The sequence below is a fragment of the Alosa alosa genome, chromosome 22 (genome assembly GCF_017589495.1).
Source record: "Alosa alosa isolate M-15738 ecotype Scorff River chromosome 22, AALO_Geno_1.1, whole genome shotgun sequence".
Taxonomy (NCBI): domain Eukaryota; kingdom Metazoa; phylum Chordata; class Actinopteri; order Clupeiformes; family Clupeidae; genus Alosa; species Alosa alosa.
Genome location: NC_063210.1, coordinates 22617301 through 22643020, shown reverse-complemented (window position 1 = coordinate 22643020; position 25720 = coordinate 22617301). Strand labels below are relative to the sequence as shown.

At 49.3% G+C, this 25720-nt stretch overlaps 1 protein-coding gene across 1 annotated transcript in view; it reads left to right on the top strand.

Moving 5' to 3' along the window:
- The window catches only part of jmjd1cb (jumonji domain containing 1Cb), a 160074-nt gene that overhangs the window by 111372 nt on the left and 22982 nt on the right, over positions 1 to 25720 (top strand). The window contains 14 exon segments of the mRNA XM_048233988.1: positions 6069 to 6174; positions 7642 to 7766; positions 8635 to 8778; positions 10221 to 10265; positions 11220 to 11532; positions 13185 to 13487; positions 13544 to 15330; positions 16793 to 16965; positions 18182 to 18509; positions 18512 to 18751; positions 18790 to 20263; positions 20298 to 20495; positions 22758 to 22959; positions 24255 to 24469. Coding sequence (XP_048089945.1) covers positions 6069 to 6174; positions 7642 to 7766; positions 8635 to 8778; positions 10221 to 10265; positions 11220 to 11532; positions 13185 to 13487; positions 13544 to 15330; positions 16793 to 16965; positions 18182 to 18509; positions 18512 to 18751; positions 18790 to 20263; positions 20298 to 20495; positions 22758 to 22959; positions 24255 to 24469 — 5653 coding nt within the window.

Genomic DNA, 25720 nt, shown 5'->3' with positions numbered 1-25720 from the left:
TCATTTACTAGCTCGCGCCAGCCTCAGCTCCCAGAACACACTGCACAAATGAGACCTGTGTGTGTGTGTGTGTCTGTCTGTGTCTGTGTCTGTGTACCTGCATAATATTATACTTTCCTTGATGTGTGTTAGCCTCCTTGTCCCTTTCGTGAGGACTTAGCGTCTCTGTCTGTGTCTGTTTGTGTGTGTGTGTGTGTGTGTGTGTGTGTGTGTGTGTGTATGTGTGTTTTTTTAGTACCCTTGTATTTGTTATTGACTTCCAAGATGTGCGTTAGCGTTAACCCAACCCGTCTGCCCGTTTAAGAGAGAAAGAGCGAGAGAGAGAGAAAGAGAGAGAGAAAGAGCGAGAGAGAGAGAGAGAGAGAAAGAGAGAGAGAGAGAGAGAAAGAGGGCGAATGAGAGCAAAGGCCTGCTCCTCTTGTGTAATGGCCGGCCGTAAAAGATGACTAACAGCAGCTGTCTGCTAAGCGGCTGCCACTCCTGAGCATAGGTCACCCAGGTTCACCCAGGCCCTCAGCACACACATCCATTGTCTTTATTTATGCTCCGGAACTCTCCGGAAGGCTTCCGACCCGTGATTAAGTGGGGGGGGTGGGTGGAGTGAATTGTGGGTAATGAAGGAAGCAGTCTCGCCAAATAGGCATTATGTTCTAATCGCGTAGGGAATAGGAAGGGACAACATACTGTGTGTGTGTGTGATGTTTGTGTGTGTGTGTGTGTGTGGCAAAAATAGCAGCACAGCAACGAATAGGAAGGGGGTATTGTGTGTGTGCCTGCTGCTCTGTAGTGGTTTCAGCAGGGTGTGTACTAGAACATATCTGGCAGGTGTACCCGGGAGGCCGACTGAGAAAGCAGCACTAAAAACAGTGCCAGAAGCTTTGCTTTTCTCGGCTGTGATGAGCGTGTACACACTCATACACGTTTGTGCGTCTTACCCAGGTGTGTGTGTGATGTTTATACACACTCATACACTTTTGTGTGTCCCTCCCAGGTGTGTGTGATGTTTATACACACTCATACACGTGTGTGTGTCCGTCACAGGTGTGTGTGATGCGTGTCTGAGCATGTGCTTGTGTTTCTGTATCTGTAGTGTTCCTGTTTATATGGGCTGGTTTCAGGTACAAAGTTTGTGTATGCACGTTATGAGACGGGTGTGTGTTTTTGTAGGTGTGTGTTATTTATACAAGGATTGGTGTGTATGTTTTTGTAGGTGTGCGCGTGCGTGCATGTGTGTGTGCATATGCACGAGCGAGCACAGGTCAGTGTCTTTCCCAGGGCAGCCCTGCGCCCCTCTGGCCTTGCACAGGAAGCCCCAGCCAGGCCCTCCTCGTCCCCGCTGCTGAAACTGGGTCAGAGTTTGGAGTCTGGAAACACTTCGGATCCGCCAGCACCTCCAACCCTCCCTCCTCCACCCGCAGAACAGAACAGCAGCACCTCCCTCCCTCCCCTAAGCCCTCAGGGCTCCGCCCGCGTGAGCGTGCATTTGGCTGGGAGCGAACTCCGTGCAGAAGGCCCCCTGACACCCCACTGACAGTGATGGATGGGAGGCCTTTCCGGGAAGAGAGAGAGAGAGAGGGAGGGGGAGAGAAAGAGAGAGGGAGGCCTTTACAGGAAAGAGAGAGGGGAAGAGTGCATCTGTGCCATTCTTCGAGGAAAATGTGAAGAAGGATGAGCTGCCAAAGAGAGGGAGAGAGGGAGGGAGAGAGGGAGGAAGGAAGGAGGAGGTGTGATGGCAGGAGAGAGGAAAGCAAGAATGAGATTGGGGAAACCGTGCTGCCATGGTAACCCCTTTTGAGACTAGTAAACAAACACGGTTATATATTGTGTGGTTTTATCACACAAGGTCAAGCAATATTCACACCACACTTCCACAGTCGGCTTAAGAGGGTCACACACGGCATCCTCTCTCTTTCATTAGAGAGAGAGAGAGGTCATTATTGACTCATGTTTCTTGTTGGCATTGGAGCCTCCCTCTATCACGTGGAAGAGGTAATGCAGTAATGCAATGAGAAGAGGAACACTGATTTTATTTGTAAAAGGAAAAGGAAAAAAAGCACACACACACACACACACACACACACACACACACACACAGGCCCTGTGTGTCCCTGGGAGAGATATTTAGGTGGATAGGAGAGGTAAACAGGCAATGAGACACATGAAGAAATCAAGGTTTCTGTTTTCCTCTGTCCTCCCTCGCTTCATGTCTTACGGGTTTAGAGCCTTAAAATAGCTGTGGGGCATGGTGTGTGTGCGTGCGTGCGTGCGTGTGTGTGTGTGTATTTGAGTCCAAAAAAGGAGTATGATTGAGTAAGAATGTGCGACATGTCAGTGAATGTGTGTGTGTCCCAGTGCAAAAGAATGTGTTTGAGTGAGTAACTATGTGCAATGTGTAGTGTGTGTGTGTGTGTGTGTGTGTTAGTATGAGTAAGACGGGGAGAAACAACAGGGTCATTTGGAGGGGAAAAGGAAGTGACTACACAAAACAGGGCAGAGAGAGAGATAGAGAGAGAGAGATTCAGTTTCCGTTTGTGGTGATGTGACCGCATAGGCCTCTGACATAGTGTTGGCGCAGTGAGAAACTCGAGAAAGGTGGGGTTTTGTCACCTTCCGCGCTTTGTCTGGCCGACACAGAACTTGACAGTAGAGAGAGAGAGAGAGAGAGAGAGAGAGAAACAGATTGACTGAGAGTGGGACGCAGAAATCAAGGACGAGAGAGAGACAGAAGTACAGAGAGCCCGAGCGGCGGAGACAGAGAGAAAGCCTGAATAGAGAGAGTGTGTGAGTGTGTGTCGTCTTCGGAATGCGTCCTGGGCTGAGGCGTGAGCTGAACGCATCTGTCTGAAGAGCATCACACGCTGCCTACTGCCAAGGAGCTCAGGTTGCCACGGTGACAATGTGAGTCTCTATCTGTGTGTACCTCATTGTGTGTGTGTGTGTGTGTGTGTGTGTGTGTGTGTGTGTGTGTGTGTGTGTGTGTGTGGTGTGTGTGTGTGTGGAGGTGGGTGTAGGTGGGTGTGTGTGTGTGTGTGTGTGTGTGTGTGTGTGTGTGTGTGTGTGTGTGTGTGTGTGTGTCTAAGTGTGTATGTGTGTGTGTAGGTGTGTATGTGTGTGGAGGTGGGTGTAGGTGGGGTGGATGTGTGTGTGTGTAGGTGTGTATGTGTGTGTGTGTGTGTGTGTGTGTGGGTGTGTGTGTGAGGTGGGTGTGTGTGTGTGTGGAGGTGGGTGTAGGTGTGTGTGTGTGTGTGTGTGTGTGTCTAAGTGTGTATGTGTGTGTAGGTGTGTATGTGTGTGGAGGTGGGTGTAGGTGGGGTGGATGTGTGTGTGTGTAGGTGTGTAGGTGTGTGTATGTGTGTGTGTGTAAGTGGGTGTGGTGGGCTAGTGACCTTGAGCTGAACATAACACTCCCTCTTCAGGGCTGAGTTTTTAAAGATGATGCAATGGTTCCTGCACGGCTAGTTTCAGACGGTTTCTGCCCTCGGTGTGTGTGTGTGTGTGCGTGAATGACAGAGATATGTGTGTGTGAGAGAGTTTGAAACCAGTGTGAGGAGTGGCCTGACTTGGTGGTGTGTGTTTACCTGGAATGTGGACAGACGGTATGGATAGGACGGATTGCACCCCAAACACACACACACACAAACACACACAACACTCCCTCCCTTTCATACTCCCTTGCCATGTGACCCAAGGTGTGACCGGGAATTGCCGAAGGAGTTGACTACAAAACGAGTCTGCTTGGTGTGTGTGTGTGTGTGTGTGTTTGTCTTTATATGTGTGTGAAGCTTGTGTGTTTATATGTAAAGCATGCTGAGAGAGACCGTATGTGTGTGTGTGTGTGTAGAGCGTGTGGAGATGGACTGTGTGGGTGTGTGTGTCCATGTAAGACTGTGTGTGTGTGTGTGTGTGTGTGTGTGTGTGTGTGTAAGACCTGCTGAGAGAGACTGTGTGTGTGTAAGACGTGCTGAGAGAGACTGTGTGTGTGTGTGTGTGTGTAAGACGTGCTGAGAGAGACTGTGTGTGAGTGTGTGTGTGTGTGTGTGTAAGACGTGCTGAGAGAGACTGTGTAAATACGGTCATCCTCCCGCCCAGTGTGTTTCCATTCCTCATCACCAGCAACAATTAATGGAAGTGGTGGGCGGATTTCCCCTCTCACCCACAGTGACCTCTGCCAACTGTGTACACACACACACACACACACACACGGCTGATTACAGATGAAGGCCTGTAGGGAACAGCTGCCACATGGAACAACACAGCATGATGACAAACATCCCTTTCACCTCACTGCCAAGCAAACCCGGCAGGTCTTCCTCAAAAGTAGAGATGTGTGTGTGTCTGTGTGAGGCTCTGAAATGTGTCATTTGATTCTGAAATTAAGGTATGGTGAAGGGTATGTGATTATGTTGGGGCTATTTTAATTCCAAAGGCCAAAGGAACTTTATCAGGATGCATAGTATCCTGGATCCATGAAATGACAGCCCTTTAAAAATAGAAATCTGCCTGACGCACTGACTCTGTTGCTTGTTGTTGGTTGGGGCCAGTCTGAATTCATCCAGTATACTGTGTGTAGTCCCTACTAGTCCCTACTAGATAAGAGCAACACTGTTGATGTTTTTAGCTTAGCTTAATATACACTTTAGTCTGGAATAATGGGATAGTCCTGATAGTGCTCAGGTATCAGTTTCCTTCAGAACCACCAGCTGAATGATCTGTCTGCTTCTGTGTGTGTTTGTGTGTTTGTGTGTTTGTGTGTTTGTGTGTTGTGTGTGTGTGTGTGTGTGTGTGTGTGTGTGTGTGTGTGTGTGTGTGTGTGTGTGTGTGTGTGTGTGTGTCGCGTGGGAGTGTCCGGAGGGAGATTCTCGCGACTGCTCGCTCGCTCTGAACATCAAACGCGGCCCCGCCAAGGGCAATCCCACGCACTCCGGGGAGAGCAGCGCTTCTGATTAGCCGTCTCAGCTAGCCCCTTCCCATCATTCCCCTGTTCATCCACCGAACACCCCCCCCACACACACACACACACACACACATCTCCCCTTGTTCTTTCATCTCTCTTCCCTTCCACTGACGCAGTTCTCTTTGTGGATAGTTGGTGTGTGTTGTCGTGTCATGTGTTTGTTTGTCTGTCTGTTTGTTTGTTTGTTTGTTGTTTGTGGTTGTAGTGGCAGCTATTTGGTCACGGCTACGTTACATAGGGCCACAGGGTTTGGACTTTCCCCGTTGTGCACCCGAAACGAGCAACTAGCTTGTGCTGAACTTCACACAGTAGTCAAAACGACACCAAAGTAAAAATGCAACAGTCAAACCTGCTGCAGTGCAGACTAGCTGAGTAAGCAGTGCAGAATGGAACGGCCATCTGTAGGCTTAACAGATTTCTGTAGGTTCCTAACCAGGAAGGAATGTAGAAATGTATAGAATGTATACTCTGTGTGTTTACATTGCATCTGTACTCTACTCGGCTCAATTTAACTCTGCACATTAACCCGTAAGCTTGTTTTACTATTTGTTCTGTGGTGTGTAATATTATGGCTTATATTGAAGGAAGTTGGGGGGTATAGTTATATGGGTTACTGTCGTAAAGAGGCTTTGACATATTTAGGTCAATTCACACATTTGAGTTTAATGCATTTAGGTCACACAGGTCAAGATTTGACATATTTACAATTTCTGCTAATCTGTGCTGTCTTACTTGATTCTGTTACTATGGTGGTTTGGGTGTGGTTGTGTTGGCGTGTTGTCTTGTAGCAGTGTTGATTCCAGAAATTAATATTTGAAGTATTGTATTAGATATTGTATGGTGTGTTGCACCATGGGAAAGGAAGCACACTTGTGCTTTTATGTCTCTGTGTGTGTGTGTGTGTGTGTGTGTGTGTCTGTGTCCGTCCAACGTACATCCACGTCCATCGGAATTTGTGCATAATATGCAGTGTGTTGCACCGTGCCAAGGAAGTACAGTCTGTCCTTTATGCTGTTATTGTGTGTATGTGTCTAAAATACATCTCTCTCTCTCTCTCTCTCTCTCTCTCTCTCTCTCTCTCTCTGTGTGTGTGTGTGTTTTGTCTATGTCACAGGATGAAGCAGACAGCTTGAGTCCTGTTCTCAGGGACAACCAGCAGCTTCATGAAGAAGTGAAAGCCTGGGTCAAAGACCAAAAGGTTCAGGAAATTTTTATGCAAGGTAACCCCACTCTCCTCTTTCATGTCCATCACACCTCCTCCTTCCTTCCTCCCTCTCTCCCTCCCTTCTTTTATTTTTCTTTCCTTTCCTTTTTTTCTTTGTCTCTCTCTTCTCCAGACAGCAGGGCAGACAACTGGCTGTGCTTTGGGCAACGCTCATGTAGTGCGTGCGTGCGTGCGTGCGTGCGTGCAGCAGTGGCTCTTGCTAGGACGCCCCACCTTACAAACAAACACACACACACACACACTCACTTACACACATACATACACATACGTCCACAAACACACACACACACACACATACGTGGACACAAACACGCACAAACTCTCGCTCACTTCCATGGCACCGGCAGTAGCAGACTCCATGATTGGGTTGGTGGTTTTTGGTGGGGGTGGTGTGTGTGGGGGGTGGAGTGGTTCTGGTGGTGGGGGTGGTGAGGGAGGAGGGGTTCTGGTGGTCTTGGCAAAAGTGCTTGTTTACAAGGTCCACAACAGAAATTCCAGCCCCACAATTAGGGATAATTGTTGAACTTGGCAGCCGAGGGGGATAGAGGACCGAGTGGAAAGAATCTGAAGCCAGAAAGATTTTCTTTTTTTTTCAATGAAAGGAAAAGAGTGCAACTGGGGTGAAAAAAAAGCAAATCCTGTTTGTGTGTGTGTGTGTGTGAGTGTGTGTGTGTGTGTGTGTGTGTGTGTGTGTGTGTGTGTGTGTGTGTGTGTGTGTTTCTTTTTTGAGATCTGATCACTCCGTGCACTGTGTGTGTAGTTGAGGTTGAATGCATTATGTTGTTGTGATATGTTGTGAGTGCTTGTTGCTCTGTGTGTGTGTGTGTGTGTTTTCCCTGCCTGTGAGTTACATGCAACGGCTACAGTGGCTGCCCAGTCAGGCAGGGGTCAGTGGGCATGGCCGTGCCCACATGAAAGAGCGCTGGGCAAGGGGTAATGGAAATGGCCTGGCATGCAGGAACCAACCATGGCGCATTAGGAATGCTGCCAAGGCTGCCAGCCTCAGTCCACACACACACACACACACACTTCTCCTCATTCATGCACGCATACACACGCACATTTTCTCTCTCTCTCTCACACACACACACACACACACACACATTTTCTCTCTCACAGCCTCTGTGACCGTGCTTTCTGCTCATTTCCCCTACTATTCAGGCTTTTAAAAAAGTCTGACATGCACATGTATTTATGTGGAGGCCTTAAACTGGGGCCTGGGGGTGACAGGGGTCAAGCATGGAGCTTTAGATCTGCTTCCAGTTTTAAAGGGGCAACATAAATCGCATGTAATCCAGTGGGAGGGTTAAGCAGCGTTCACTAGTTTTTTTTTTTTTTTTTTTGTGCGTGCATAGATTAGACAAATGTTTGTGTGTGTGACTGTGTGTGTGTGTGTGTGTGTTGACAATTATGAACTATACTTGTTGACAAGCATACGTAAACATAATCTGCTCCTCTACAGGTCCCTACTCGTTAAATGGCTACAGAGTGCGCGTTTATAGGCAGGACTCGGCTACTCAGTGGTTTACAGGCATCATCACCCACCACGACCTCTTCAGTCGCACTATGGTGGTGATGAACGATCAGGTGGGTCCAGTTCTATGTAATACCTCCATGGTTTAAACAGTAGCAGTACATTCTACCTAAAGTACACAGTGGTGATGAACGATCAGGTGGGTCCAGTTCTATGTAATACCTCCATGGTTTAAACAGTAGCAGTATATTCTACCTAACGTACACAGTGGTAATAAACGATCAGGTGGGTTTTCGCTTTTCAAGTATAAGTCTAGGCATGTTTTACAATAATAGCTTTATTTGGATAAGACTATGGTGGTGATGAGAACGATCAGGTGGGTCTTTGCCATTCAACTATATGTATCCTATCCTTTAATACTAGTATTGACAGATGCAGTGGTAATTCCTAGCTAAGGTTTCCTCTGCACTGTAACTTAAATAGTAAGTTGTGTTGGATAAAATCAAATTAATAAATGTAAATCTATTTTTAAGTGTATTTTGGGGCTTTTTGCCTTTGTTGTGATAAAATAGCGAAGGAATAACAGGAAGGAAGTGGAAGAGAGAGATGGGGTCTGTAAATGACCGCAGGTCGGACTGCAACCCGGGTCCCTGTTCAAGTATATTTGTTCAGCTTTTCAGCTTTATTTGAATAAGACAGTGAAGAGGGACAAGACGTGAGAGGGAAAGAGGGGAGAGATGGGTTTGGGATCGCGGAAATGACCAAATTTGGGTCCCCGTAAAAGCTGCATTGTTTAACTGCTGTTGAAGCGTGACTTTGCGATTGAATGCACAGTTATTGGACCATCTGCACCCTCATGAGTACCATGTTCACAGATGCGAAAGCCATTTTTCAAGCTTCTCTTTGAGGGTGACATGGTGACTAGCGCTGAATGCCCTCATCCATCTTCATAGTCAAAGAAACTCTTATCCCTTTTTACAGGTACTAGAACCTCAGAATGTGGACCCCTCTATGGTACAGATGACCTTTCTCGATGACGTCGTCCACTCTTTGCTGAAAGGAGAGAACATCGGCATCACATGCAGGCGCAGGTCTCGCTCTAGCCAGAACAGCAGTACAGCCCACGTAAGTGCTGAACTCTCTATAGACCCTTTCAACAATAAAAACAAAAACAATGCTTAAACGTTCTGTTTTGGTTTCTACTTCCTCTGCATTAAGATAACATATGGAATGTTAAAACGGAAGCCTTGTGGGGCCAACTATGATGCTGCTAATGGAACTCTCTTGAAAGGGTCTATAAGCTCCCCAATCCCCCATAACCCCTGTGCTTCACACTCCTGCTGCTGCTGCTGCTACCACTCTGCACCCTGCCCCGACAACCACTCAGGCAACATCGACATTATTACATTAAAATATTACATTTTTGTAATAACCCCCAAAGGTGTTTCCAAAAACGGGGCCAGCAGTTTAAACACGGTCCCTAAAACACAGTTTAAACACAGCCCTAAAACACTGTTTTAACCCTTAAGCCAGTACTGTCACAGGAATTTTTCTAAGGTTTCTAAGGAATTCTAAGGAATATCTGGGTTCATTGAATTCAACCAGAATTAGATATCTTGCTCTACATAGAATTTTAGAACCTTATATTGTTGCGGAACAGAATCCTCTGTCCTCTGCCCAAAACTCCCCTGCTGAAAGGTTAAGGGGCCTGGAGCAGTTTGGACAAAGGGTGTAAACGGCAGTAAAAGTGAAACGACTATTACTTTAAACTAAAACGCAATAGTGTGGACGTAGCCTCAGATTGCCGCTGGTTGTGGTTCAGATCTGATCCACGTGCTGCCCAGATCCAGCCATGAAGCTGTGCTGTGGTGTCCGAGTCGAGAGCAAAGCTGGAATCTGTGCTGCCATCCCCTCCCCTGCTGTGCTTTGTCCGCTAGCTAACCCGCCACTGCAGTCCACCTCTCTCAATCACATCCCTCCACTTCCCACAAGAACCCTCCAATCAGAGTATACCACAGGACACACTAGTTTAGAATTACCACTATACTGTACTTCTTATAGTTTAAGAAGTTATACTGTTTTTAAGGATGGTCCAGCTATCTTGTAGCAAATTATCTTCAAGATAATTATGTCAAAAACAATATATCTGGTCCCACCAGATAGTGAGTTTGTGTCCTAATCCTTCAGATGATCCGTGACCTTTTTGTATAAGGATATAATTCACGCGCATAGCCCCAATGTTAAACTTTGCATGTTTTATCTGTTTGTGTTCATTACATTTGTATTTTCATGTTCTTGTCTGCATCTGCTGAATACACACTCACTTTTGTACAGTAGATAGCTTCAAAGGTCCTTTGTGCTTTGTTTTATGTGCTGGCTTTCCCTTTGTCCCTTTTTTACTCTAAATGAACAGTAAAGCCAAAGTCCTTGGGTCTTCTAGAAACAATCGTAGTTCTGTGACTCACTCTTGTTCTGCCATTTTGTTTACTCTACTGTGTGTCCTCTGTTTGTTTCCCCTTTTTTAAAAAAAAAAAAAAAAAATATCTGTTATATGGGGGATATGCAAGCAGACGTCAGGAGGGAGACCCACCACCACCGCAGGAGGCACTCAGGTACTGGCCTCCTCAGACCCTAGCAGTAGAGCTAGCACTAGCGTAGCACCTGCCACTAGTTATTAGAGCTATCGCTAGTGTAGCACCTGACACTTGTTATTATAGCTAGCGCTAGCGTTGCGCCTGACACTTGTTATTATAGCTAGCGCTAGCGTTGCGCCTGCCACTAGTTATTAAACACTGGCAGTAGAGCTAGCGCTAGCATAGCGCCTGCTGCCAGTTTAAACCAGTGGGTCAGGGTTTAGAGGATTAGCTTCAGCCAGTTAGCATCCCAGTTGGTCACCACAATCTTTGAAAATGGTGTCTGAAATGTAGCTTACTCTCTTCCGATCATACAGTATTTTCATAAACAAGCCAATTAAGTGCCACATTACTGGTTTACACATAAGTATGTTGTCTGTGTAGATTGGTGGAGGAACTGCCAATTTCCTGCTTGGAGGATCAGCCAATCCACATGGACAACATCATTTGTGGCCATCCATAATGTCGTCTTTGTGAAAATGTGGCCAGACTTCAAGACATGTTGGATGCCATTTTCAAAGATGGCAGCAGGCCACTGAGTATATTTTTGGCTAAATTAGCTAACCTAAATAGAAAGCTTAAAACAGTAAAATAATTGCAACAGCTCAGGTAGCATGATCAATGGAGACCCATAGGCACTTTTTTCCATAGCATAGTGATTTTTTTCAGGGTATGTTTGTAGACCAGCTACTGGGGGTGTCATTTTTTCCCCTTTTATTTTATAATGGTGGATTTCGGATTGGTGTAGACAGTCATAAGTCAGACATGACTTCCATACGCACATTCACTCACATTTCCTGGTCGTGTCTTATGAGAGGTTGACCGAGGTCGTTTCTCTTGCTCTTTCTCTCTCCTTCCTGCGTTATCTTTCGCTTTTATCTCTCTGTCTACCTATCCGTCTCTCTATCCATCAATCCACTCCTGTTTCTGTAGGGTCACTATACAAGAGCCCAGGCTAACAGCCCTAGACCAGTAATGAACTCGTCTAGCTCCACCCCCAAGCAGGCTGGCCAATCCCAGCAGCAGCAGCTATCCCAGCAGGCCCAGCAGCAGCAGCCAACTCATCAGCACCAGCAGCAGCAGCAGCAGCAGCAGCAACAGCAGCAACAACAACAACAACCGCAGTCGTCGCCGGGGCAACAGCGAGGCTCGCGCTCTTCGCGGCGCAAGGGCTCCGACAGCAGCGTCCCCGATGACGACAGCAGCAAGGTCAAAGAGGAGAAGCCCGACGTCACTACACGAGGAGGTATCACCCCGGGCCTATGGGATACTCATCAACCTTTACAGATCTACAGAATTTATCAAACTATATGATAAAATGCAAAAACGTAATATATCAACCCATTATGAACTGTTGACTATGGTGCTTCACTGTAATTTCACATTAGTGCGGCATTAGTAGCCAGATGAATGAGATCAAAAACTTAATATATCAACCCATTTTGAACTGTTGTTTTGACTTGTGATGTTTCACTGTAATTTCACATTAGTGCGGTGTTAGTAGCCAGGTGAATCAGAGCCAGGTGAGGTAGCCAGGTGAATGAGATCACTATGGTCCATACAGCGACACGTCTTTTTGAAAATACTGGAAACATTCTTTATTTCGTTTGAATCAGAGAATTCCATTTTAAGCAGCTCCATTATGTAATGTAGCACTAAACATCGAACCAGTCTCGGACCTCGGCTCTTAAATGTGTTTAAGTGAATTAGCCCTTGGTAATAAAATTGAAACCAGAGCTGTTGGTCAGTCGGCTCTGGCTGAAATTCTTTATGGACGCCCTCGCTGTCTGTCAAAGAGCCCTGACTGAGACCGGACGTGCTTAGAAATGGAGACATTTTAAGTGAGCATAAATTGAAACGGGCGGCCATTTGTCACTTGTCCAAAGCAGCACTCACAACGCAATCAGCGTTTAATGGTGGTGGTGGCTGGGGGGTAGGGGGTTGGTGGGAGGTGGGTGCGTTAGAGAATGACATCATGGTCTTAGTTAGGAGCACTTAAGACCCTGCCTCTCTCCCCCTCGGGTGCTACTAAAAACCATTAACTTCTCCGCAGTCCTTCTGTACAACGTGTTCACTATTTCCACGCTTTAACTCACCGTTGGATTTACGGGCACTGAATGGAGCACGGCGTCCTTTTTTATTCTCAATGTTTGACATATCTATTTAAGGTCCGCTCTCTACTTATGGCCTGTGCCACTTCAGTGTAAACCTCTAGCCCTGGTTAAAACCCTAACCCTAAGTCCTGGAACGGCCACATGGGTAACACAGCAGGCTGTAATTACATGGATGTGTTTGTTTTCTTTCTGCCTGTGGTTTAGACATGGTTGAAGAAAAACATACGCTCTGACTATAAGCCTGTGAAGTAAAATAAAACCCAATTTGCATCAGGGATTTCTTTAAAAACATTTTTCTTTTCTGCATACGCATACCTTTTCCACACAGAGAAGCTTTTGTTGGCAAAAAAAGAGGTTTTTTTTGTAACCACAAAGGAATTTTCACTGCAGAGTTGACAGTCAGACTAACCTTTGAGAGGTATTCTGTGGAGTTGTCATTGTACCCTGAGCCCAAGCTATTTTGTAAAGGAATGATTCCTCTTTTTGCACGGTCCCATAATTCTTTCCTCTCCTCCTCTTTCCTCCTCTCCTCTTTCCTCTCCTCCCCTTTCCTCTCCTCCTCTTTCCTCTCCTCCTCTTTCCTCTCCTCCCCTTTCCTCTCCTCCTCTTTCCTCTCCTCCTCTTTCCTCTCCTCCTCTCCTCCTCTTACCTCCTCTCCTCTTTCCTCCTCTCCTCTTTCCTCTCCTCCTCTCCTCCTCTTTCCTCCTCTCCTCTTTCCTCCTCTCCTCTTTCCTCCTCTCCTCTCCTCCTCTCCTCCTCTTTCCTCTCCTCCTCTTCCTCTCAGACTTCACGTCCAAGAGCAAGAGCAAGCAGACGGCCAGCCGGAGGCGTAAGGTTGAGGAGGACGGGAAGAAGAGCAGCGCGCTGAAGCGTCTGAAGACCGAAACCTCGGACCAGTCGGAGAGCAGCGACTCGGAGAACTCGCAGAGGAGAGGCCGAGCCTCGGCCGACTCCTCCTCCTCTTCCTCCTCCTCGTCCTCTTCGTCCTCGGAGCCCAGCTCGGAGAACGAGCTGAGGGGGAAGGGCGTTAAAGAGGAGCTGCTGTCTCCGGCCGAACAGCGGTCCTCCAGGACTCAGGAGGAGGATCGCGATCGGGATCGTGAGCAGCGGAACGGGAACATCGGGAGAGGGAGCGCGAGCGAGAGCAGGCTCTGATCGGTCGCCTGTCGCCGTGGGACAGTCTCCGACCGGAGGAGAAGAGCAGCAAAGCGGCGGCGGTCGCCGTGGAGACCCTGCAGCTGGCCGAGGGCGAGCGGGAGCGGGAGCGGCGTGACGAGAGGAGGTCGCCGCGGTCGCCACGGCAGCCGCATCCCAGTGCCCCCACCCCCGTCACCACGGAAACACAAGGCGGTGGCGGCGGTGGTAGTGGCGGCAGCAGTGGCGGTTGCATCGTGGACATGAGGAGTGCGGTGAGGAGCCCGGCCAAGGAGCACTACAGCCTGACTGTTCCGACCCCTCAGCGCACGCAGACGGCCAAGCAGCCGTCACTGTGCGTCATCGACATCACGGAGGACGCCAGCACGCACCCCAGCTCGCGGGAGAGCTCAGAGGCCGTGTCTGCTTTGCTTGCGTCCCAGAAGGCCGAGCGGTACACACCCGAGCCCAGACACTTGGTGCTAACCCCCACGCCTCAGGACCTCAGGAAAGGGGAGAACGAGCAACAGCAGCATCAACAGCAGCATCAACAGCATCAGCAGCAACAGCAGCATCAACAGCATCAACAGCAACAGCAGCAGCATCAGCAACACCACCACCACCACCACCATCACCCCCACCACCATTTGCACCACATGCACCAGCCACAAGTGGTACGTGGCCAGGGTGCAAAGCTGGAGTTCAGCCACCTAGAGGTCATCCAGCCCTTGACCGCTAAGAGCGAGTCGGCAGCAGCGCTTGCCGAGCGGGAGAAGATTCCGGCACAGCAGTACGCCGCCATCGTGCCGTCGTGCATCAAGAGCGCCGCCATCGCCGAGGAGACGCGTCGGCCGCAGAGGCCGAGCCCCTCGCCGGACGCCACCAAGCCGCCTCCGCCACAGCCGCAGCCCCAGGGCCGCCTGCACGGCAATCCCAACAACCCCTCGCCAGAGCTCCACAAGCCCCTCCATCACCACGCGCCGCACCACGCTAGCCTCTCCCTGGACGCGCTGCCGGCCAAGTCCAAGTCCCACGCCGTCGCAATGCTGGAGTCGTCCAAGCCGCGGCCCAACACGTCTCCGGAGGTGTCCAAACACAAAGCGCAGAGACACCCGGACGCCCCGACCCACAACAGCTTCCCGCCCTCGCCCTCCTCCTCAGCTGCCCGCGGCGTCTGCAAGAGGGAGCCCTCGCCCTCCCCGGCGCCTCTGCGCTCCAGCTTCAAGCCGGTGCAGGGCCGCTGCGAGCTCACCAAGAGCCCGCTGATCATCGACAAAAACGAGCACTTCACGGTCTACCGTGACCCGGCGTTGGTCCGGCCCGAATCGGAGCCCTCGGCCGCCGCTGCCGCCGCCAACCACGTAGCGTACCTGCACTCGCACCTGCACCAGCTCCACGGCTCGTCCCACGCCACCTGCCTCACGCCCGGCTCGCATCACGCCTCCCACCTGCTCCCGCCGTCCTCCATGAACCCGCACGCCCCTCCCCCTCCCCACGCTCCGCCCCCGCACCACTCCATGCACCACCAGCACCTGCTGGCCGGCGTGCTGCCCTCCTCGATGTTGGGGGGCCACTCGCGGGTGGACTCGGGGGGGCTCGGACAGCACCTGGCGTTGGCGGCGGCCGCGCATCACCACCCTCACCAGCAGCAGCAGTTCCTGCCGCCGCAGCACCAGGGCCCCGGCGGTGCTCCCTACAACCTCTACCCCATCATCTGGCCGTACCCCAACGGCGGCCCCCATTCCTACCCGCCAGGCCTCGGACTGCCCGTCAGCTCGGACAGCAGTCTGCGGAGGGTAGGTCCCGTCCGCTGTGTCTCTCCACCCCTTCCCAAGTGTTCAATGTAAATGTGTTCAATGTAAAGGGAAAATCCGGCCATTTTTAACCCCAAATTGTTTTCTTATGGTCACCCAGTGTTGGGGGGAGCAAAAAAACCCGGAAAAAATGTATTCGACCAAGCCGGATATTCTCGTTTTTTGGGGGGTTAAAAATGGCCGGATTTTCCCCTTTAATTGATTTGAACTGAATTGGATGTAATCGGCTTTAGTGCAATTCATCAGAACGGGTCTGTTTGCTTTTAGGCACTTACAGAGCTGTCATGTTAGGCTAGGCTACAATCAGAAAGGCTACAGTCAAGTTGATTTACGACATCAGTTAGGTCCAGTGGAACTATTAATTTAATATCTGATTGGACGAACAGCATTCTGTGAGGGGCGATATCCCAGGGCATTCCCACTCGGACACTTTACCGCTAGTAATCACTCCACATATCGCATTGAACATTCCATTCATTCACAGCAAGAGAGCAGCGATTTCGTAACGTCACATTTGGCAGTTATTGAGTGAGCAAATGGAATGAATAAATAGAGTGTTCAGATCAACGTAACATGAGCTCGGACTGCAGCCTGAGGAGGGTATTTAGTCCACCATTCCATTTGAACTGGATTAGATGTAATCGGTTTTAGTATAGTGTATTTGACCAGAAAGGGTCAAATTTGTCTTTTAGACACTCACCGAGCTGTCGTGTTAGGCTACAATCCTGTCATGCATCTATATGTAGTTTATCCTACCTCTAGTGTTAAGGTCTTTACTAAATATGGATGTGCTATCCTACATGCATGTTGTGTGCCTATCTCTGTGTCTATGTCTGTGTCTGTGTCGGTGTACTGCGTGTATACAAAGATTTAGTCAGCATCCACACCGGGCAGGGAAAAAGAACAGTGAGTACCCCAAGGAACTTCCATAAGCAACGGAATGGTGTAAAAGTGAAAGCGTTCATGTGAAAAAGTCAAAAGAAAAGGCCTCATGTTGATGAGAGAGAGAGAAAGAGAGAGAGAGAGAAAAACAAACTAAGAGAGGCATTTAATAATAATAAATAATAATATATAATAATAATAATAATAATAATAATAATAATAATAATAAATGTTGCATAATAATAAATGTTGCATGTTCCAAATTTGGCATGAGAATCCCTTGTTTGAAAGCTGTACCACTGTATTGACACAAGCAGTCAAGTTAATGAAATAGAAAGGAAAACATTGGGAAGGTGAGGAAAAGTGTGGGCTGCATGGTTGGACCTTGGCCTTTTCTTACACTTGTACCATTTGTGGGTATGCCTGTGCAACCATGTGTGCTTGTGTGTGTGTGTGTGTGTGTGTGTGTGTGTGTGTGTGTGTGTGTGTGTGTGTGTGTGTGTGTGTGTGTGTGTGTGTATATCTATCTATTTATATGTTTGTGTGTTTGTTTGTGAAACAGAACACGCCGAGCCCCTGGCTCCACCAGCACACCCCGGTGTCGTCGGCTGACGGCCTCAGTCTCCTGAGCCACGTCCCGGGCAGACCGGCCAGCGCCGACCCCCACCGCCCCATCAAGATCGGCTCCCACGCCAGCCCGCCACTCTGCAAAAGTGCAGGAGAGCACCACAAAGAGTGAGTGTGACCTGGCCAAGATGTCTGAGCGTTAAGTGTCAAACAAGCGATACAGAAACGTCTCAGCACATCCAAAGTAGTTAACGGATGAAAAAAGTGATATCGTAAAAAATAGGAAGGAATATCCGCACACAAGCTCCATTAGGGGTGTCCAGGAATGTTGGAACATGAACGTTCTAAAGAATGTCTGGGCTCATTGAATTGGAATTGCTTGTGTTTGTGTGTGCATCATCCATGGCCCTGCCATACTAACGTTTGCTGCTAGTTGTTATTTTTGTGTTTCTGTGTGTGTGTGTGTGTGTGTGTGTTTGTGTGTGTGTGTGTGTGTGTGTTTTTCTGTTCTTTTGAGTGTATGTGTCTAAAGAACAGACTCTGTTCTTTAATAGCGACTCTATTCACATGTACTCAGTATGCATATGTGTATGTCTCAATGCTTGTGTGTGTGTCTGTGTGTGTGTGTGTGTCTCTGTCTCTGTGTGTGTGTGTGTGTGTGTGTGTGTGTGTGTGCGCTATTGCATGCCTCTGTGTGTGTTAATGAGTGATTGCATACCTCTGTGTGTGAGTGTGACTGCCTGTGTTTGTGTGTGTGTGTTTTGTGTAAGCACGCGTCTCCCCTGCTGTTGCTTAAAATACCTTGTGACCTCGAGGTGGAACAAACGGCATGTGACGGGAGCACTATACAACCATTCAGCTCCCTGCTCCGCATGAAACCGCTCTATTATCACACCCCCACCAGAGCCTACCACTCGCCTCGTTCCCACTGCCACGGCCAGCCAAGGGGAGGCTGGACTCGAACAATCCTTCCCCAGCACAGTTACCTAACGCTGGGGGGAAAAGTACACACTGTTTCCCAGATCTGAAAGCATGGCCACCTTTTCTTTGAGGAGTTGTTTCAGCTGGAGTGTCATTAGGGCTTTTGTTATGTAATGTGTAATTCGTCTGCGTTTACCAAAATAATCTGGCTTGTGTGTGCATCTTGCACAAAGTGTACAAGTATGCTCTCGTGGGCACACACACACACACACACACACACACACACACACACTTACTTGTAGCTTGCACTCATGTAGAGTACCACTAATAGCATCAGAAGTAACTGCAATCATGCCCCATCGAAAATAGGAAAATTAAGTTTGTTTTATCGTGCAGGAAATACATGTTTAATAGCCATCTCATGATGTTTTGATGTTTGACTTGTTAAAATGTTGTCTCACAGGGAACTGGAGAAGAAGGCCTTTGCTGACCACATGGGTAGCCTAGCAGCGGCCCACCTGAAACAGGAGCCAGATCGCAGCCGCACGCCAACGGGAAAGGAGCTCCACCGTGGCTACCTGGACCCTCCGTCTAAAACGTCCCGTCTGGTTCCGCCGCCGGACGCTTCGGAACGTGCCAGCAAGTACAAGGAGGAGAACCGGCGCATCCTGCAGGAGAGCCGCGAGGTGGCGCCCTTCACTGCCAAGCTCCGGCCCTCCGAGTCGGCCTTGCATTACCCCGCATGCCCCAACCCTCCCAGCTCCGCGGCACCCCCCTACAGCCCCCGTCCCGCCCGTCAGCCCCCATCGAGCGCGACTCGTCGGAGCATCGCCCGCCCTCTGCTTCGGAGCTCTACAAGTTCAAGCCGCAGAGTAACTACTTCACCACTTTGTCCAACAGCGTGGTGAACGAGCCGCCTCGCCTCTATCCCTCCAAAGAGCCGAACTCCCCTTGTCACTCGTTCTTTGACAAGGTCGTGGGACCCCCCACGTCCTCCCAGAGCCCCCTGTCCCTCGGGTACAGCAGCAGCGGCGTGACAGGGGCAGGGGGAAGCAACAGTGGGGGGGGGAGTCCCTCTCAAAGCCCCCGCCTCTTATCAAGCACCAACCAGAAGGTGAGGGTCTGGTGGGCAAGATCACGGAGCAGCTGTCTCAGCAGGCCGCCATGCACCCCATGAGCAGCCCTCAAGGCAGGGAGCCTCGTCGGAGCCCCGCGCTTTCGCCCCCTGGAGCCCCTCAGCTCCGCATGCCGGCGTTGCACCGCGCGCCGATTTTCAACCCCCCGACCCAGCAGACTCTCGACCGCAAGGAGGTGGCGAACTACGGGCGCCTCTCCCCACCCACGCTCACCCCCATTCAGCCGGTCAGCGTGGCCGGCAAACTTCCCGAACAGCAGAAGCCGCCCACGCTGCTGCCCGAGCTGAGGGAGGTGAAGAGCGGGATGGAGCTGGCCGGGGCGGAGCCCTGGCGCGTCGGAGACGTCACTGGACACGAGAGAGGCGCGTGGCCCAGCGAGAGGAGCCGGACCAAGCCTCAGGGCGCCACTGCGTCTGTTATCGTGCGGCCATCCACCTGCATCAAGTACGATGGGGGCTCGTCTGGGATTAAGGCCTTGGCCAGGGAGAACGAAATGGGGAAGCCGTTCGTGGGCAAGTCTCAGGCAGACGGGGTGAAGTCGGCTGAGACTAGGGACACTGGAAGAGTCATTCTTCCCAACACCAACCTGGAGGATGCCTGCGCACAGTACAAGAAGAGCATGATGCGGACGACACAGTCTGCCGTTCCCAGCCCCGTGGTGGCGTTAGTCAACTCTGTGTGCAATAGCCGAACTGAAGTGACCACTTCCACCTTTAGCGTCTTGAGCCGCGGTGGCTCAGACCTCTGTTTCCCCGCTAGCACGAATGCTAACATTAACGCTAATGCTAACGCTAACACCAGCAGCAGGACTGATAGCTCCACGCCCAAACTGTGGCCTCTTGCTGGGAGTGAGGTTCAGGAGGGTGGGGGCTCCAGGACCACTTCCCCCAACACGCTCCCCTCCTCCGGCACAGCGTCCCCAGCGCAGCAGGCGTACCCCGGGAACTTCATCCACCTGAAGAAGCACAAGGCAGCGCTAGCCGCGGCGCAGTCGAGGGGTTTGGGGACCCCCGAAAATGAGCGACCCCCGCTCGGCCCCTCGCCTGGCGCCCCGACACAGGATGCCAGTGCGGCTGCAGCAGCAGCACAGCCACCCGTAAACAACGTGGCGGGCAAAGGTGCTCCCATGCCCAACGGGCAATCGACGCCACCCCCCATTCAGCCGAACTACCACAAGCTGAAGAAGGCGTGGCTGACGCGGCATTCGGAGGAGGACCGAAACACCAACCCGCCCGAGAAGCCTGGCAGCTCCTCGTCGGCGGCGTCCACCCCGACCTCCGAGATCATCAAGCCCTGCACTGTGAACTTGATCGCGTCCACTTCCTCTGGGGAGAACGACTCTGGTAAGGAGGGCAAAGCCAGCTCCGAGGACGGCAACAGCCAAAAGTCCAGTCCTGAGGATCGGCCGGGCCAGTAGCCAGCGACTCAAAGCGGGCCTCTGAGTGAGGCTCGGGAGGCGGCGGCGACTTCCGGGCGCCAGCGAGGGAACCAAAATGGAGCAGCGCGCCAAGCGGCAGCCCAAGCCCACCTACAAGAAGAAACAGAACGATATGCAGCGTCGCAAGGAGGACGACGACAACAAGCCCAACGGAATATTCCGGAGCGCCCGGGAGAAGACCAAACTCAAGTTGGCCAGCAGCAGTGAGTCCCCTCTTACTTTTTCTTTCTTTTCTTTCTTTCTTTCTTTCTTTCTTTCTTTCTTTCTTTTCTAAACTCAATTTTCTCCCGTCTTGGCTTCTCATGTTTCCCTTGGTACATTTTTGCGAATAATATGTCAAAAATCTGTCAGCAGCCGTGCTCCAAGTCACATCCTACATCATGTCGATGTAACCAATTGCAGATCGTTTTTCTGGAATGTTTATATTTCTCTGGCACCCTGGATATGAGATGCTTAAAGTGCTGCTTATTGAGTCTGTAAGGGGAAGGGTTGGGGGGGGGGGGTCTTATGAGAGGCGGCACTGTATAGAGAGAATATTGAGCACATCTGGACTGCAGCTGCTAGGAAAACATTGGGGGTTGAAGTGTGTGTGTGTGTATATTGGTGGGGTGGGGTTGGGGGGGGCTGCCGTCCTGGAAGGCAGTTACTGGGGAATATTCACGTTTCTGCAAAAGACATGTTAAGTGCTCTCTTTCTCCTTTCTTTCTTTTTTTCCCTCTCTGTCTCACACACTCTTTTCTCGTTGGAAACCTCCAAAGCTTTTAGCACGCCGTTTGCATTACCGACCCGCAGAGGAGAGAAAGCCCTTTGTAACTGAATCGGTGTTCTAATGTGCTCGGTCACTCCAAATTGTCAATTTTCATAACTGAAGTCATAATAGTGGGCTGGAAGATTGCTAGCTTGCGGTTTAGATGGAGAGTTGTGTGTGTGTGTGTGTGTGTGTGTGTGTGTGTGTGTTTAGATGGAGGGTTAGGGGTGGGTTGGGGGGTGGCGTTAAGGCAGTCGGTGACTTGAGCGTTTAGATTGCTCACAGACTGCGCACTGGAGAAGCACATAGACTCCCCATCTGCCTGCTATTTTCAGACGGTGTATGATTTCAAATGCACGTTTTCACATGTATATGTAACCCAATAAGTGCAAAGTGTGTTGTGTGTGTGTGTGTGTGTGTGTATGTATGTATGTGTGTGTGTGTGTGTGTGTGTGTTTATTAATTTATTTTAATATTGCAAGAAAGTGAAAAACTTGCCGTAGCTGTCACACTTCTCTCCCCAGATGGTAACACACACACACATGCGCACACACACACACACACATCCACACACACACACACACACATCCACACACCACATCCACACACACACACATACACACACACACACACACTACATGCACACACGCACACATGTGCACACACACACACACACACACACACACACGGCAATAGGAAATGAAGTGTGGAGGTGGCCAGACGAGTTTTAATTAAATTCCTGCTCATTTGCAGATGAGGAGCTGAGGTGTTGAGGCAGTGAATGAAGTGTCGGTTACTCACAGTGCAATGTATTTTCAATGGGATATCCTTCATTTATGTGTGTATCATGTGTGTGAATATGTTTTAATGTAGCGCCACTGCTACAGAGAGGTGCTAACTGCGTAGTTGTAAATTCATGGGGAGCATGGAATATACAGTTAAGCCTGTAGTTATTCTACCCGTTCCAACATTTCATTCAATATCATTTCTAATTTCACCAGGAACACAGAGAGGTGTTTCATTCATCTTTAGCTGCATCTGCCAAATGGGAAATACAAATATTTCTTTATACATCAATAAGCCGAAATGTGAACAGAAATATTAATCTGTGTGTGTGTGTGTGTGTGTGTGTGTGTCGCGTGTGTGTATGCGCGTGTGTGTGTGGGTGTGTGTGTGTGCGTGTGTGTATGCTGGCGTGTGTGTGTGCGTGTGTGTGTCGCGTGTGTGTATGTTGGCGTGTGTGTGTGTGTGTGTGTGTGTCGCGTGTATTATTGTGTGTGTCGCGTGTATGCGGCGTGTGTGTGTGTTCTTGTCTGCCGTATTATTGTCTTGTAGCGATGTGTGTCTTGTGGCGTGTGTCTTGTAGCGTGTGTGTCTTGTAGCGTGTGTGTCTTATGGCGATGTGTGTGTGTGTGTGTGTCGTGTCTTGTGTATGTGTGTGCCGGCGTGTGTGTCTTGGCGATGTGTGTGTGTGTGTGTGCGTGTTATTGTGCGTGTAGCGTGTGGGTAATGTAGCGTCGCGTGTGTGTGTGTGTGTGTGTGTGTCGCGTGTGTGTGTGCGGTGTGTGCGTGTGCGCGTGTGCGTGTGTGCGTGTGTGCGTGTGTGCGTGTGTGTGTCGTGTGCGTGTCGTGTGTGCGTGTGTGTGTGTGCGTGTGCGTGTGTGTGTGCGCGTGTGTGTGTGTGTGTGTGTGTGTGTGCGTGCGTGTCTCTGTGCAGACGGCATTCCCCGCTCCGTGCTGAAGGACTGGCGTAAGGTGAAGAAGCTGAAGCAGACGGGCGAGTCGTTCCTGCAGGACGACTCGTGCTCGGAGATCGGGCCCAACCTGCAGAAGTGCCGCGAGTGCCGCGTGGTGCGCAGCAAGAAGGGGGAGGAGCCGGCACACTCGCCTGTCTTCTGCCGCTTCTACTACTTCCGCCGGTGAGCGCTCCCATACCACCACCACCACAACAACAACAACAACAACAACAACAACAACAACAACGACAACAACAACTTGCATTCATATGGCGCTTTTCAAGACACCTAAAGCGTTTCACAGTAAAGGTTCACTAACCAGCACCAATATGTAGCACCCACCTCTCATTCTGTTCTGCGCCAGAACTTTGCTCCGGTTCTGTTCTGATCTGTTCTGTTGAGTTCTAAGGGGCTTTATGGAGCAACAGTAGCAGCAGTGCTTATTATGCGGTTCTTCAGAATGCTGCAGAAAGTTCCGTTTACGTGAATGGGGAGGTCCGTCACTGCGTGATAAAGGACTAGCCCGGGTTCAGTACCCAAACGGTACCTAAACTAACCCGTCTCCAGGGGTTCAGATAAAAGTATCTCTCTTTACTTTCAACTGTCCGTTCAGTTGTGTGTACAATCACACACAGGTGACTCATGCATACTAGAAGATGCGAGTTCAAACGTCTAAAATTTACAAAATGAATGTCAAAGATTCTCTATTCTGGAACGCGAGTGGAAAAGAAAACAAATACTAACCAGTGAAAAGTGTTGTGTGTTGTTGCCCCTAATATTTGCCCCGTTTGGCTTAAAAGAATATTACAATATTTTAATGTACGTATATACTCTATACTGTATTTTTTTTTTTTTTTTTTTTAAAAGATCATTTTTGGCTGTGTGGGATTCTGCGGCCTCGCTTGCTCATATTTAATCCTGTAATAGGAGGCAGAGTCAGACTAAATCTGCCCCAAAGAGGATTTCCTTGGTTTTAATCTCGCCTGGTGTCAAGCCCACACAGGCCCCTACCGAGACACCTTGCTGCCATCGGCCCAGATTAGCAAGGGTCACAGAGTGGATATCGCCCGTCTGTTTCATCATCATGCCATCTCATTTTGTTCTGTTGAAGATATATACATGTATATCTGTAAGGGAACCTTTCAGTAATACCAGCCCCTGATTAAGCCCTGTGCATGCTCTGTTCCCTGATTAATGTGGTGTCCTATGCAAAATCCAAGCTCACAGTAATGGATAGTTACCTGAGATCACTCCTCTCCCTCTTTATGCGTGTCTGGTTGTGATGTGTGAAAACATTTACAGATTTACATAGAAATGTGTGGATATATGAAGAAAGAAAGAGAGAGAGAGAGAGAGAGAAGGGGGGGTATAGAGAAGGGATTTTTTGAGTGTATACCGTATATATGTCACGTTTGTCTTTTTTGATGTGGTAACTGCACATGCTGACAGCTACGTGTGCGTTTCTGTTCCGCCCCTAGGCTCTCGTACAGCAAGAACGGTGTGATCCGCATCGATGGGTTCTCGTCCCCGGACCAGTACGACGAGGAAGCGTTGAGCCTGTGGGCTCCCGACATGTACGAGGAGAACGAGCTGGACCTGGACACCTCCAAGTACATCCTCAGCTACATCGGGGACAAGTTCTGCCAGCTCGTTCTGACGGAGAACACGGCTGCCGGCTGGATCAAAAAAGATGGTACGACTCAACACTAGTCTGCACACATTACTTCTAGGATTGTAACAATTCATTGATTAGTTGTCAACTATTAATTCAATCGGTTAATCAGTTTGTGTCCATTTTTAAGGAAAATACCTAAATTGCAGCACTTTAATATTTTCAACTTATTTAATCTTCTATGACCGTAAACAATATATCTTTGGTATGTGAACGAAACTAGGCATTTGAGGAGAATAAACAGATTTGAACAGATCAAGGCAAGAAAGAGATAAAAAAAAATGTAACTTAAAGAAAGTTAACATTCATAGAATAAATTAAAAACATAGAAGGAAAACATGAAAAAATAACAATGTTTGTAGCAGCTGTGTGTTGATCCCCTTCCACTAGTCAGATGTATAAGTATAAGGGATATTAAGAGTCTATATAAGTGAAAGACGTTCAGTGCGAGAGTTGTATTAGCTGTGATGCTAATGCCAAAACCAGTCCCGACTGCTAACTCTACTGCTATTAAGGTAACAATAATCTGTCCTGCCCATCCCTTTACATGATACTGATGCCGCCTCTGCTGTTAAGGAGTAGATCATCCATGCCGCTCACGTTGGCTTTCACAGATTGCATATGTCCTTGTGTTCATGTTCTCCTGAGTTGAGCTTTCTTACAATGCTGCTTTGCAACTCGCCCTTGCTTCCTTACAGGAAGTACTGAGATAGGAGGATGCTGATGCTATATGCTGCACTCACAGAAAAATAGCAGTGCACACAGTGTATTGTAGTGTTGTGTTACAACTTCTGTATACAGCACAGTAGTGCCCACACTTGGTATGTCGTGGTATTGCGCTAGCTGGTCTACATGCTAACATCAGTGGATATCTGGACACAGAGCAAAGGCGTTTTTGATATCACATCTTTACATTATGTTGCTAATCCTAGGTCATTCTTGGTCATTTTTTAAACTACAAAAACTCTGCATAGCATCTTGAAGCAATGTTTAGAGTTTCTTGACAGATTAGTTTATGTTTAGTTGTTTGCATCAGTTGTCGGGTCCTGGTTTTTGCTAAGCTGTAACGGCTTCCCCGGTAACAGAACAGAAACACTATAACAAAACCTGAAATGAATAGAAGGAGAGGGTTGAAAAGAGAGGATGGAGAGAGGGATGGAGAGAGGGTTGAAAAGAGAGGGATGGAGAGAGGGTTGAAAGAGGATGGTATGGGAGAGATGAAGGAGAGAGAGATGGAACTTGATGATGCTGCAGCTGTAGTCCCCACATGGC